Raw genomic sequence first — 15,935 nt, forward strand, 5'->3', positions numbered from 1 at the left:
GACCAGCTGGAAGCAAGAAGGAGCGAGTCATAGACAGGCAGTGGTGAGGATTGGGTTTGTTGCTGGACATACAGACCTTGACCCTAGTTTCTGGTTAGGCTCTCTGTGGGGGTTTCCCATGGTTTTAGAGAGGTTTACCTGAAACAGATTCATGGTTGCTTTGATTTTTGATCAAGATCATTCGAATTTAAACAAAAGCTGACTTGCATCTCCTCGTCCCACTTAGTACAGTATATATACCCAGGGGTAGGCAACCTATGGCACGCGTGCCAAAGGCGGCACGCGAGCTGATTTTCAGTGGCATTCACACTGCCCGGGTCCTGGCCACCGGTCTGAGGGGCTCTGCATTTCAATTTAATTTTAAATGAAGCTTCTTAAACATTTTTAAAACCTTATTTACTTTACATACAACAATACTGGCACACGAAACCTTAAATTAGAGTGAGTAAATGAAGACTCAGCACACCACTGCTGAAAGGCTGCCGACCCCTGATATATACAGAGGATAAAGTGGGGAGAATTAAGTTAGATTGAGTGGAGAGACACAGTGAAGCTTTAGAAAAGTGCTTTAGGCCTTGCTAACTGCCTTTCCTCCCATAGAACGTTAGGCTCTTTTCCACCAATGAAGCTGTGTGCATGCAGAGAAACACTCTGAACCATCTGTTAGGCGCTCCCCCTTTTTAATAACACTCCCATCCAACTTCTAAAGATATGACTCCTTAGTGGGAGCCAGGGCCGACTCTAGGCACCAGCACTCCAAGCATGTGCTTGGGGCGGCACTTTCCAAGGGGCGGCATTCCGGCTCCTTTTTTTTTTTTTTTTGGCTTGGGGCACAAAAAGCTGGGAGCCGGAGGGGAGCTGCGGCAGTGGGGGGCACATGGAGGGCCGCAGGAAGTAACCCTGGGGGAGGGGCAGAGGAACCGCTCCCCCACCTCCAGCTCACCTCCTCCTCCTCCCCCAAGTGTGCTGCTGCTCCGCTTCTCCCCACTCCCTCCCAGGCAAGCCTGGGAAGGAGGGAGAGGTAGGAGGGGAAATGCGGCACGCCCGGGAGAGCAGGCGGGGCCAGGGATTTGGGGAAGGGGTGGAGTTGGGGCGGGGCTACGGGGCACGGGAAAAAATTTTTGCTTAGGGCAGCAAAAAACTTGGAGCCAGCCCTGATGGGAGCAAAGTCCTAAATTAGGTGAATAGTTTTCTTCTTTGGAGAGATATCGGATGAGGTGTTTTGCAATAAGTGACACTTAGGAGACAGAAAAGCAGATCATGAGAAAGAAAGGTACAAAAGATAGTTAGGGACACTTCGGTACTCAGCTTGGGGTAAACGTTATGCATTATAAAACTATGGTTTATGAACAGTCAATCATGGAAACTCATACACCAGTTTAGCACAGGTTTCAGAGTAGCAGCCGTGTTAGTCTGTATCCACAAAAAGAACAGGAGTACTTGTGGCACCTTAGAGACTAACAAATTTATTTCAACATTAACGTTCGTGGGCTACAGCTCACTTCTTCGGATGCATAGAAGCATCCAACGAAGTGAGCTGTAGCCCACGAAAGCTTATGCTGAAATAAATGTGTTAGTCTCTAAGGTGCCACAAGTACTCCTATTCAGTTTAGCACAGAATCTGCTTTTATATTTTCAATAAATCATAATTTTGGAACTGGCATCTTCAGTAATAAAACCTTGTAAGCTGCAAAATGCCGGCCATGTTGTGGAAGGTTTATGGGCTCCCAACAACTGTTACTAAATAAGGCTAAAAAATAACTTGCTTTTCCCAGGAGCTTAAAGAGGCAGGCAAGCTGAACAGCTGTAAATTAGCTGTAAAGGGAGTGAGCTGATTGACTCCAGAGTTCTACGCACCTTAGAGAGCACAGGCACAATTGGGATATATTGATCTTTGGACGAGGGACAGCAGCTCCTTTATTATGCTATCAAAGTGCAGTTTGCAGTTTTGGGACGGGGGAAGGACAATAGCATTTTTTTCTGGCTGAATCTTGGAACAACATAAAATAGGAGAAAGCCAGTAATTTTCACATCCAGAGAAGAGTAACCAAAGTTCTATCCTGTGTATAAAGAGGAAAAGCTTGTGTTTTTAGGAGTGAGTTCTATGAGCATGAAATGGCCAAGAGGAAAGATTGATGAGACAACTTTCTAAATATGGTGTAAAAATGCACAGCTTTCTGTTTCCTTATGTCGTTGGATCAGAATCACTGTTCTGTGTCTCATGCTAAATACTGTTCATATATTTAATGAACAATATATTCACATCGTTGAATGCAATTCCATTTAACAACATAGCAGTAATTATTTTTACAGTAATTAATTTTTGTTCTCAATAACTGAATTACTGGGAGGTCGCAAATCTTCTGAAAATGTCTGATTGGATCAGGAACAGAAATATTAAATGAAACACATTATGTGAGTCTCTGTTTTTTGAGTTTGACAACACTGATTATTTGGAGATTATTTTTTGAACTTTGGACCAAAGTACAATTTCCCATTGTTCTCTTGTAAAATTAACAATTCTGATATTTTGTCAATGTATGTCAATTTTTTTTACACAATTTGCCTAACTGGATTGGGACCTCCTCCTTTGTAGGGTTCCTTGGAGTGAATCTGTACGGATCTGGCTCTGTGGTGCTGGTATGTGAAGAGACCAAGAACATAAGGCATAAACATCAACTGATATTATTTGCCATTTACACTCCGTTCATGTAATGCAAGAGACCTTGTGACCTGTCCTCCAGTCCTGGATATGGGTTGTTTTTTTTTCCACCCCTAAAGTAATGACTTTGTAAGAGGAAGCTTGTAAATAGTCAGCATGCAGAAAGCAGGTAGAATGTCAATGGGATGTTTTAGGGAGGTGTGTGCTTAATACCAAAAATGGCTACTGGCTGCACCTCCTACTGGCACCCTTAAATGTTACAAAAAGGTAAGATTGCATAATGTCATCATGTCTCTTCCTACCGTGGAAGTGACACTGGTTTCTGTCCTCTCCAAAAAACTGGCCGTATTTTAATCTCCTAAGTATAATGGTGTATTTTAGTAGTTTCTTGTGGTCTTTTTTAAGTTTAATTCTAAAACACAAATATTTCCATAACAAAAGAAACTTGTAACAGTTAACTTTTATTTTAAATCAACTATTCAGTCCATATCATGTAGTGATTGTGGTTGTGTTTTTGTGAACTGGGATTTTTATACTTTAAGAAACTTTCCATATGCTATTTATTTTACCTGTTTAATTACTCTTTGATGAGCATTTTAAACAATGTGAATAAATGAAAGGCAGAATTCTGTTAATTCTGAGCCATTTAAAAAAAACTTAAAATGAATCAGAACATCAAAAAAATTTCAAAGTTGGCTGAATTTAGAAATGTTCTTATTTGCTAAAGAACTGAGACTTTCATTAAATGTAGATCAAGCATCATGTTTGTGAATAGAATTCTTCAGAACAGAGAAATATCAAAGCTATTATATTAAGGATGATACATTTTTTGCAACTAGTATTGGATGTGAAGTTACTTTTGAAGAAGACTTTTAATTTTCAGAGAAAAATCCAGAGACATAAGTAGCATATAATATTATAGAAAAGTGTTTCATTATTGTTTATTTCCAGTAGTTCACACGATATGGAAACTGCTTTCAAAACAGAAAAGAGAGCACAATCTGTGGCCTGAGAAACATTTTGTGATTAAAAGATGTATCAAATATGTATTCTGAATTAAGTATAATAATCTAATATGTTACCAACAGAACTAAATAAGACCTGTCCTTTTTCATGAACATAAAGCTATTGAGAAGTGTGTATTTTCAAGTAAAAATATGAAAAACATACCCCCCCAAAAATAACTCACAGAAAATAAGTATATGCTTAAACAAAAAGTAATGTCTTCTCAATTTACAATTTTATCATCTTGATTTAGCGTTTCAGTTAATATCTGTAGGGGGGCTGGGGCTTTGTTTGTTTTGTTTTTCTGAGAGAGGGTAACGTAGTAAAATCATTAGTTGAAGGAGATGTCTGATATCAGACAGTGCTTAATTTGTAATGAAAGCCCAGGTGCTGGGGCTCAAGAAATCATTTTACTTTCATAACTGATGTGGCAAGCCCAGAGGTGCCGGGGCTATGAACTGCCAACCCTAAAGATGCTGGAACTCAGCCCCGGTAAACCCTGGTACAAACTGAGCACTGTTATCATCACTTCTTTTTTTTTCTTTCGCTCCACAGCCGCTCCGTCCAATTCTGTGGAATCAGATATTTTCAGCAACACTGTTTCTGATTTTCCAGCATAATACGCTAATTGCTTTTACCATGGAGAGCTCTGAATATGTTAACTGTCAGTTAATCCTAACTAACACTGAAGGCAGAAATAAAGGAAAATCTTAAGAAGGTAAATGATATAGAATTTGGAATACAGAGTTTAGATTAAATTGCCTCCTTTGTCGAAAATGCATTTGGTGTGTGTTCAAGATCTAAGCATTTAAACGCTAGTCTATTTAATGTTTAGATTTGGAAACTGGTTGAATAACACTTGTTTTATTATTCAAGACAATAAATTAATATTCTCTATGCTAAAGAGTTCCGGTAATTATCGCTTGATATAATGCATTTTCTGCATGAAAGGATATACTATCTAAACTCTGCTGTGATTCACGTGAACTACTGCTCTTTAAAGCTAAAAAAAATAGAGAGACATTAAATATATATCATAAGACTTGTATATAAGATGGCCTTATCTTTGCAATTTGGATCCTTTTAAGAAAACTGAATAACAGACAACTACAAAACAGAGAGTGAAGCCTTGTGGCCAAATTGGGTCTCCTTTTGCCCCCAGGAAATCTTATTGATATCATGTCTTAATAATCAAATCTGCATTTAGAGACCTTTAAAGAAGACTATTCTTCAACACATTCTTATGTTTTTAAAGTAAACATAACCAAAAAGAGACATGAGGATTGATGCTGTTCTCACTGAATTCACGAAGAGTTTTGCAATTGATTTCAATTGCAGCCAGATCAGTTCTGTGTTTATCATGATTAATATGTATATAGTGTATGTGTGTGAATATATAAGTATATATAATAATGTGTATCTATTTTTAAAATATACAATATACAACATACAAGGAATACTTAAAAGAATACCGAAATATGCAATTATGTAATACGAACATCAGTTAAGAAAACTGCGGAAATTCAGATATCAAAAAATAGACCCATCCTGTTATTCTAGTTGGCACATATTCTTTCAAATGTATGTCACAAGGACAAAATAAATTCCATTAGCTCAGGGGTTCTCAAGCTGGGAGTCGGGACCCCTCAGCGGGTTGCGAGGTTATTACATGAGGGGTCGCAAGCTCTCAGCCTCCACCCCAAACCCTGCTTTGCCTCCAGCATTTATGATGGTGTTAAATATATAAAAAGGTGTTTTTAGTTTATAAGAAGGGGTCATGCTCAGAGGCTTGCTATGTGAAAGGGGTCACCAGTACAAAAGTTTGAGAACCACTGCATGAGCTGCTTGTAATAGAGAGGAGTTATTCTCAAATTTCTCTTTAGAAGTTCGCATACCATGCTGATTAGTATGTTATATATACCTAGATACTGTGTGTGTGTATATATATCACTTTATAATTAATCCAGTATTACTTCAACATCCAAAAGCCATATAGCTAGATATATGCAATACCAAATTGCTATTGGATGCTGTAGTAGTATTGGATTAATTGTACAGTGATTATTAACAAACTGGAAGTATTATGAATTATGACAAATATTCTCATGTAGGTTTGACTCATTAAACATGCCATTTATTGACTTTTGTACATATAATTTATCATTTAGACTATTTACCAACTAGTGGTTATTTATCAGCCATTGTAATATTTTATTTTTTCCCCCAAGCAGCAATGTTTATACTGAGAGCCAAATTAAAACACTAAGAGTGTTTATAAAGAATGTCACACACTGGGTTAATCATATGTCTTTTTTTTTAAAAATCTTACAAATATTAGAAAAGCAGGGAAATTCTCTGCACATTTGGTGCGTACAATACCTGAATGTTAGACAGATTTTCAGTTTGTCAAGATTACAAACTCTTTGTCTGCCAGAGCCTGGATTTATTAATGTGCCAGGCATGCGGCAAACCCCTGCATGTTTCCTTCTCTCTTCTCAGTGTATTGAGGATGCATCCGATGAAGTGAGCTGTAGCCCACAAAAGCTTATGCTCAAATAAATTTGTTAGTCTCTAAGGTGCCACAAGTACTCCTGTTCTTTTTGTATTGAGGAAGTGCTTTGAAGGATGGGATAATTACATCTGTGAGCAGTCCTTTTGTATTTTGTGTGTTTACCTATGATAGGCACCCAGACTACTGAATGGGTGCCTAGAGCTACATTATATAAATGTGAAGAAATAAATAGGGAGACAGAATGTCTAGTGGTTGGAGAATGAGAATGAGAGGCTGGGCTTTTTTTCCCTACGTTCATTAACTGTGCTGCTTTGGGCAAGTCACTCCAGCCTAAATTTTCAGTCATATTCACAACTTCTGTGCACCTCAGTTTTTGGCTGCTTAAATTCAGACACCTCATTTTCTCACATTGGACACTAAAAGTAGTAGTGAAATAGAGACAGTAACTTTGCAAAAGAGCTTTTAGATTCTGTGGGGAAAGGCATAATATTAGTGCAAACTAGTAATAAATATGATTTATTAAAATGAGGCATCATTCACCCTTACAACATCATGTCTTCCTCCATTTTTAAATACAACAAAAATTGCCCAGAAGCCTTCAGGTATTATTATGTGCATATAGTAAAATATATTTGTATATTGTTTAACATTAGTATGTAAGATCCATATTAAAATATTTACTTAGTTATTACAGATATTACTGTGGTAATGTCCTTAGAAGTAAGTGCTAGTTGCAAAGGATGTTTTTAAATTGGGTTTTTTCCATTTTTTGCTTAATTATGGGGTATAAAGGAGGCTTGAAGGGATTTTTTAATTAGAGTTTTTGTTGTGTTCTGTTAAAAGGCTTCTGCTTGTTTTTTCGCTATGGCTAGATCGGGAGTGTCAAGCTACTCTTCTTTATTTAATGTTACTAGTTGGGGTGGGATGGGGGTCTGGGACATGTGCTGTGAATACTCACTGAGACTTAAAGATGGGGATGCTGACTCTGACACTGGCATCCATTCTTGCAAGCATCCAGTAGACAATGCAGGTAGTTGGCTAATTATCTTCTCTCCTCCTCAGTCTCTCCCCTCTCACTCCACCTCTGTCCTGGGGGCCTTCTTCCCTCTTTGATCCTTCTTGCATTTTCCAGGTCTGCACCTCTCTCCTTCCTGGGGCTCCTCTCCTCATCCCAGGGGCATCTCCCAGTCTCTGTCTTTTCCTCTCCTAGCTGTTCCCCCTTCCTTTCATGTTCACCCCGGGCCCTTCTTTCCCTGTTTTCTCCATCTATCTCTTTCCATGTCGCTTTCACATTGGATCCTCCTCTTCTTTTCTTCTCCTTTCGGGGCCTCGGGTGACCTCCTCTCTCCCACCTTGTGGTAGGCTTTTCCATAGTCCTTACTCCTTCGGAGGCTCCATTCACACTTTCTAGGGTCTCTCTCCCCACACTTTTTTCTCTGTCCTGCCCCTACAAATAGCACTTTGTCGCTCTTCCGTCTCCCTGGAACCCCACCACTCATTCAGTCCCACCCAGCTCTGTACAGCAGCCCTGCCCCAGAGCATCCCCACACCATTCTGCATGCCCCGGTACCCACAGCCATTCTGTCCCCTCCCAGTCGTTCTGCTCCGCACACCCTTGCTCGTGTCTCTCCTACCCTGTGCCTCATAGCTCTGAGGACCCTGCCTTTGCAATGGGGCTGGGGTGAGGTAATACTCCTTGGTACCCCTTCTTCACACACCCTGCACCCAATCTCTCTCGGCGGTGAGACATTCTGAGTAAGAGGCGTTGGCAGCCAACTGGAGCAGAACTGGATGTAGCCTGCAGAAGGCAGTAGCATGTCTTCCTCTGGGGATGGGATGGAGGAAGTGAGCCATTAAAAGAAACAAAACCCTACTCAGTACTATGAGCCTGTTTTGAGAGGCTGTGGGAGAGGCATCACCCCTGTTTTATACTTAGTTGTGTCTGGATCTTCTGCCACAGAGGACCTAACGCAGACACAGGGTTAATTCACAAGCTCCAGCTTTATTGTGGCTGCTTAAAACATGGCTTCTCAGATAGTTCCCCAGGAGCTGTCGCTTCCAAACAATTCCCCTCAGGAAACAGTACGCTGCCTGAAAGTGTCTGTTCGCACTTTCATATTGTTACATCCCCTCTAATTTCAAGAAAACTGTCACCTCCCCCCAGCAATAACGGATAACATAAATGCATATATTCCTTTCAGACGCTGACCACTCTTGAGGTTACTGCATTCATCACCTGATCAGTTTGTCTAGCTATATACCTGTACAGCTTGGAAGTCCATCACACAAAATCCCTCAGATGAGCAGGTCTGTTAACAATCCACCCTCCTCTAGTACAGTATGGTTCACTGGTGATCCCTGGTGCTTTCTTCCTCCAGTTTGGTCAACTACAGTCTCTAGGTTTGGTGTTGCTGGGTGCTCTAGGCTTGGTGTTGCTCCATTGAAACACCTTCTTCCTCCTGTCTTTCCTCTGGTATGCCCCGGATATTGTCTGCTTTGAACAACTCTAGCTCAGGATTCTCCTGCTCTAGAACCCTAAGACACGTTGTCCAGGTTTCTTTTATTTTCCTGGGGTGCATATGCTTTCGCCTCACTCTCTGTCCATTGCCCATTTGCCGTTGATATGATCTTTGGTTTCCTGGTTGAACCACAGTGGCTTTGTGGTAGAACGAATCCTGTTTTGTTAATGGTTACGTATGCACTTTGTCACCTGGCTCCAGATATGGCTGATCTCTCACGGAGCTGCTGTGGTAAAATGCTGGTCTTTTTTGTTGTTTTCTCTGCAGCTCAGCAAGTGAAGCACCCGAGTACCCTGATACTAACAACCTTCCACTCCTCAGCAAGAGTGTCTTCGTTCTACAGCGCATCAGTCTTTGGGCTGGACTTCAATTTAGGCCTTGCGAGGGAGTATTTCTGTGATCTAGTAGTGCTACATATGGGTCAGCCTCAGCAGTTTTCATTGTTTTCAACAGTTTCTTAACACTTTTTACTGCTGATTCCACTTTGTCATTGCTTTCAGGATGCTCTGGTGAAGATGTTATGTGATCAAAATCCTTACTGAAATGCCAGAACTCTCCTCAAGCCAACCTTGGTCCGTTATCGACACCCATGATGTCTGGTATCACGTACCATGCAAAGTCTGCTTTTATATTCCATATGACAGTTCTGGATCCCTGTGTTTGGTAAATAATCTATCTCCCAGAAATTAGAAAAATAGTCTAAAACGATCATAGAAGCAACCTTCAATTCCCAAATGTGACAAGTGAACGTTGTGCATAATCTCATTCCTAAGAGCTGCTGGAATAACTGGTTTTTCTCCCCCAAAATATAATGTCATTCTGTATACACAATTTGACTCTTATCGGAAGGAATGGTGTTATTCCTTTTGGGTACTTGGTCTTTTGTCATTGACCATCCTTATAGGATCATGAGTTTCAATGTCTGAAGTATTCTGTCTTGCTCGGTACTTTTCTGTATCTCTTTCTACCTTTCATTGGAGATAGATAAGTACCATATTTATTGTTTCCACCTCAGCCTCTATGGATACTTCCTTGCTGGGTTCTGGTAGGTATGTATGGCTCAACGTGTCTCCCAATACCAAGTGCACTTGAGAGGTTTATTGTCAGATTGCATGTCCACAGTGTGACCGTAAGTGCATTGGTGAAACTTGTCAATTCCCAAGAGTATTGGTAACAACTCTTTTTCAATTTGAGCACAGGTATTCTCTGTCACGGACAGTGCTGTGTTTGCAAATGCAACAGGCTGTCCCCTTACAGCATGGTAGCGTGGATGCATCACGTTGCAGAATCAGAGGTTCCTCTGCATTGTAATATTTCAAAATGGGAGCCTTCCCAATCATCTCTTTTACTTTCCAAAATGCTTGTTTGTGTTGGTCCATCCACTCCTATAAGGGTTCTCAGTGTGTCAGCTGCCTCAGGATCTTGCAACTCTCAAACAGATGGCTGCAACACTGTGCTAAATACGTGACTATTCCCAGGAATCTATGGACTCCTTTAATACTGCTGAATCTTGAAGTTTCTCTAATTTCCCTTGCTTTCTCTGGGTCTACTTTCAGGCCTTTGGAGATCAACAAATGTCCAATGTCAAATGTTGGTTACTCTCATCCCGAGGTTGTCTAAGTTCAATTTTGTATTATTTTCTTTGCATCTCTGTTATAAATGTAGTAATTTGTAGTCATCATCTCATTGTGATCACCCTCTGCCACTGTCTGAACATCATCTGCTGTTGTGTGGATTCCCATCAGGCCCTCCAATGCTTGGGTCAATCTGCTCTGCAACACCTGTGGTGCAGGACTGATTCCCACTGGCATCCTTAATCATTGGTATCTCCCAAACTGAGCTGCGAAGGTTGTCAAGTAACTTGATTCTTCATCCAGTTCAATGTGCCAGAATCCATTTTTACATCACATGTTTGAAAAAGTCTCACTTTAGACAGATCTGGTAATAGGTCCTCAATTGTAGTCAGAGGGAAGTGGTTCCATTTTAAAATTTGGTTTGAAGGCTTTGGGTCTATGCATATTCTTAGTCTTCTGTATGTCTTTCTTACCACCATAAAACTGCTTATCCTGTCTGTGCTCTTCTCTACATGCTGTATAATTCCACAATTCTGTAGGTTCTGCAGTTTGTCTTTCAGTGGCTGTAGTAATGCAACAGGTACTCTTGTTTTTTTGGCAATTTAACTGGCTTCACACTGGTGTTCATCTCTATTTTATAAACACCATCTAGCCATCCACCTCCCTGAAACACATGTCTATGCTCCCTCTGTATCATCTCCTGGTCCCAGGTAATACCATCCAAGTTATCTTCAGTCACCCCAATATCCGCTTTCTTTATGTTCTGGAGCTGTATTTTTATCCAGTTAATGGCTTGAGGGGCCTTGCTGTCCAGATGTGGTACTGCTGTCTCGTCATCTATGATCACAAAATCCAGTCTGTCTTTCTTTGTGTTCCTTGGATTTCTTAATTTAATTTTACGTTTCTCCATGGGCTTTAAAGTGGTAAGGTTGTACATTGTTAACAGCTGGTTAGTCTCTTCCAACCATACGTTTGGGTTCACCAGATTGGTTGGGATAATGTTACAACTTGCTCCCCAATCTAATTGAAACAGTATCACTTTCCTCCCAAATAACATGGCTGCATACAACTGTTTCTAATGCTCACTAGGGTCCTCTGGCACTGTGTTTACCAGCTGTTTGGTCAACCACATAATGTCCTCATGCTCACTGTTGCTCTCTTCAGTTATTGTGTGTAGCTTGGATTTTTTTTCTTCTCTCTGGACAAACACTTGGCTGCAAAATGATTAAATTTGTCACAGATATGGCATTTTTTCCCATAAGCCAGGCACTTCTCTTTCCGTCTTACATGTTTTCTCCTACAATACTTACATGTGTCTGTACCATTGTCATCTATTGATGTTGTATCTGACTTTGATTTCTGTTTCTTATGTACTGCATGGGCAGTTTCTGTTGACTGTCCTTCCAGGGTTCTAATCCTCTCCCTGGACAGTTCTGCAGCCCTGCATATCTCCAAGCTTTTCTTGACAGTTAAGTCAGCTTCCCTCCAGAACTGCTCTCGTACTTGTGAGTTTTGTATCCCACACACTATCCGATCTCTTATCAGCGAGTCTTTAATATTTCCAAAGTCACAACAGGCTGCTAGCACTTTTAAACTGCTACTGTGCTTATCTCTACCCTCCCCAACTGCTTGATTCCAACTAAAGAAATTGTATCTTTCCACCATTTCATTGTTACAGGGGTTACAGTGACTATCAAAACCAGACCATTATTGCGTCTATGGTGCATTGAGCTCGGGGAAATTCTGCACACAGAATCTCACTTATCCCTCTCCCTCTTTCTCTAATCAGGTAACAAAACAGTTTGATTTTCACAGCCTCCTCTTTATCTGCCCTAGCGATATCTATATAGAGGTTAAATTCCTCTTTCCAGTTCTTCCATGCCTGAACTAAATTCTTAGCTTCCAGGTTTAATGTTACTGGAGGGTTCAGCCCCTCCATCTTCTGTATCGGTTTTGTCTTGTAAAACAAAACTATGTACTCAGAGAAGTGTTCTGCTCTCTGCAGTGCAACTCTGAATGGTCTCTCTTGCTGTCTAGGACACAATTACTACTGCCACTAAAGGAAATATTTCTTCACACAACACACAGTCAACCTGTGGAACTCTTTGCCAGGCAATGTTGTGAAGGTCAAAACTATAACACAATTCAAAAAAGAATTAGATCAGTTCATGGAGGATAAGTCCATCAATGGCTATTAGCCAAGATGGTCAGGGATGCAGCCCCATGGTATGGGTGTCCTTGAACCTGCATCACAAATGATGAGAGCCAGTCTCTCAGAATAGGGGGAATTGGTATGATTATTACATATTATTAATTTATAAAGCTATATTCGTATTTACAAAATAGTCCTCAAACACTATGACAGTACATGCAACACTGCTTTGAGAAAAATGGTACAAAGTGGTACAATAAACATCACTTCAGTATTCAAGAGTAAATGGAGTATCTGTTTTATATCTGACACATTCTCTATCAGAGACACTCTATCCTGTACTTACAAGGGGCTGGCTTTGCCTAAACAGTATCTTTTCCACCTCTAACTTCTCTGACTCAAATGGAAGGAGGGTGTTACATGAGAGAGTTATAAAGAAAAGCCAGTTATTACAGTACCTGGAAATTGCACAGCAAACAGATGCCATATAACACAGAACATTTTCTGAGCAAAACTGAAGGTGCTGGCATCAATGTGAATGTAAATCAAACATGAGGGAACAAAATAGTGAAGCACTCTGAATGCCACACTCCTTGCTTTGCTGTTTTTATGCTACTGCCCTGGCTTGTGATCCATGACAGTAGCTTCATGGTTTGAGCCAGTCAAATTGAACAAAACTCTCTGTAAAGAAAACAAAACATTTAGTTGATTTCTGCAAGTTCTGTTGTCCCAGATGAGCCATTCCCAGACCTGTGCAGCATAAATTGGATTGGTTAATAAGAAATATCTCAGCAGCATTAGATGAGATGCAACTTTTTGTCTTACAACTGTAAGTGTAAAGAACTGTTGATGCATATAAACGGAAACCATGTGGGGGATAGAACCTGGGAGGCTAAAGGACTTGCAGTGGGAGTCGGGCATCTCACTCCCTTAGACAGCTTTGAAAATCCCAGCCTTTACAGCTGTGTGATTAAATAGTGAGTATTTGCATTCTATTCCCCACCGAATGGTTAGCTTTGTGTAATAGGCTGGATACGGGTACAGCCCCCAGTGCCAAACACACATGACTGTTCTGTCTAGGTCCCATCTAAGCATTGGCTGATGTTTTCTTTTAAGTTCTCAGTAACATAATGGTGGGCTTTTAATATAGAATTTGGATTCTGAAGGATTTATGCCCCCATCATTTAAATGCATTAAAGCAAGTCAGATTTTCAGTGCCCTTGTAATTAGCTGATTTTACTGTGACCCGAGCTCAGCAAGAAACCTTCTGCTGGATAAGATTTCAGAACCTAAATAATAAAGGTGGAGTTCCCTCCTCTCCCTTCTGCAAATGTCCAAAAATCTTCTGACCCAGCAAATCCTCCAAAGAAAATATTATCATAGAGCTCTGGAGGAAAAAAGGGTCCTGGAGTATAATTCAGATGAAAGAAAAATGTTTCCCCATACGCTTTTCCACCAAAGCACGTATCCTTATTGATGTAAGTGGTGAGCTTATTTAACAATGAATTTAAACCCTACATTTTCTGGGAGGGCCAGAAGAACAAAAGAATATAAACCTTGATTTTACTAGTTAACCTGTTTTATATTACCTGGACTTATCATCACTGTACTTGTGACCCTAATTGCAGCCCTGTTATAGGTATGGTTATGAGCTCTTTTAATTCTAGGGGACAGATTTTGCCCTCATGTGCCCAAAGTGCTCATGGAAGATTGCTAAAATTGTGCACATTTATCTGAAGGCAAGGTTTGGCCCTAAGACCGTATTGATTTTTGTTAGCTCTTTATATATAATATGGGGTTGGATTTATTTTATTTTTTTGGTTTGCTCCATCAGCCAAATGGTGAATATATTTTTTAAAAGTTTAGAAACATTAGTCCAGCTGTTTTGGAACTAATGAAGCATTGGGGAGAAGATATGGTTTTTTTTACTTTTAACAGAATATAATGTTTTGTGTTCAGATAACTCAAAAATGGCCTTTTTAAAGTCATCAAACTCACCATATACATAGTCCTCAATGAAGAGTTACAAGTTACAAGAAAAAATTGATTCAGGCAAAAGTTGTAATTTACCAAAAATAGCATACTCTTGCATACACAGCTGTCATAAATTATCATAACTGTAGAGTAGTGCAGAGTCAAAAATAGAAATACATTTAGAGTACTCCTGTATTTCAAGTTGTTTTGGTTTATTTTTATGCACTAAAATGGATCATTATTTTCAGAAAACTTTGCTGAAATATGCACATTTTTAATTATATTGTTAAAATGAAAACAGTTTTTACCTTGGAAATTTTCACAAATTCATGTTTTCTCAATGTTCCAATGAAAAAATGTCATCTCAACAAAATTACATGTAATGCCAGATTCAAATGCATAATCACAGAAGACAATACGTTTTCATACGGAATTCCACAAAACATTAAATTTTACACACCTCTGAAGCACAGTACATTTGCCTACCCTATTTAAACTCACACCAGGTGTAACAGTCCAAATATATGCATGAGCAAGCATAATCCAAATCAATCACTCCACAAGTGTAATTCAAAATAGAATAGAAAGGTAATTTACTAAACCGCACTTTATGAACAATTTTGGCTTTGAATAAGCAATCAACATATTCTTTGAGTCTTCTAAAGGACGTTTTCTATTTAGCCTTTTCATTGCTCTCAGAGATGGGGTTATTCAACTAATCCACGTGTCCAGATACTAACTACAGACAACTCTGTGATACTGTCTGTTCCCGGGATGCTAAAGGTTACAGAGATAACAGATTGGTTGAACTAAATAGTAGCAATCCAGTTGTGCCGGCTTTTGCAATTTTATTGTGAATCTCATGATATTTGGTGTGTTTCTTAAAGCCTCAGCTCCTGGAGTCATATGAATGTGTATGTGAGAATCAGAGCTTTCATTTTTTTGGTTTGGGGATTGTTTTGGGTTTTTTTCCCTTAAAGGTTTCTAGCCCTCATAGTTGTAGGGAAAAAAATGGAAAAGGTGACCTGCATACCCCAGATGTTAAAAATCAGAAGGGAAATAAAAAGAACCCCCAAAACTATTAGTTTTTTACCTCCAATCTCATGATTTTTGAACAATTAGGTTTGGCAATACTGGCAGCAACAAATAACGTATAGGAGATGGATTGTTTTGTCCGTGTGTGTGTGTGTAAATAGGGTGCATTACTAATCAAAAATATCTTTGCTGAGCAGAATCTTAATACAATTTATAAAATCTTCAATATTTGGTTAAATCTGTGCCTCGGAGTTGACTGCAAAATTGTGCTGGCAAGAACTAGTCATAAATGTAAATATTTTGCTCAGATTGTAGCAATAGAGAAACAACATTTAAAATGATTTTATATAAATTTTTCAGGTCCCATAACCTCTCCTAGGTCCCATATTACATAGGGGAGCACAAGGTCTCAAACTTTTTCCTATCATGCACTGCTCTTTAAATATAGAGATCCTGTCCGAGACACAGCTTCTCTCAGCCTCCTAATCTACAGCATCTTCCC

General features: G+C 39.7%; 1 protein-coding gene across 8 annotated transcripts in view; it reads left to right on the plus strand.

Annotated features, from left to right (window-relative positions):
• RBM20 (RNA binding motif protein 20) overlaps window positions 1–15,935 on the plus strand; it is a 163,430-nt gene that overhangs the window by 103,835 nt on the left and 43,660 nt on the right. Inside the window, exons 2-5 of one of the 8 annotated variants that reach the window (XM_039481671.1) lie at window positions 2,597–2,756; window positions 4,223–4,385; window positions 8,381–8,486; window positions 8,966–9,361. The exons of 3 other annotated variants lie outside the window; for them this stretch is intronic. In XM_039481671.1, coding sequence (XP_039337605.1) covers window positions 9,288–9,361 — 74 coding nt within the window. In that variant the 5' untranslated portion in view covers window positions 2,597–2,756; window positions 4,223–4,385; window positions 8,381–8,486; window positions 8,966–9,287. Of the gene's footprint in view, window positions 1–2,596; window positions 2,757–2,816; window positions 2,930–4,222; window positions 4,386–8,380; window positions 8,487–8,965; window positions 9,362–15,935 lie in introns of those variants that run through there. 4 more of the 8 variants (XM_039481674.1, XM_039481672.1, XM_039481677.1 and 1 more) reach the window with 4 other exon arrangements.

Source organism: Mauremys reevesii, linkage group 7, assembly GCF_016161935.1.
Source record: "Mauremys reevesii isolate NIE-2019 linkage group 7, ASM1616193v1, whole genome shotgun sequence".
Lineage (NCBI taxonomy): Eukaryota > Metazoa > Chordata > Testudines > Geoemydidae > Mauremys > Mauremys reevesii.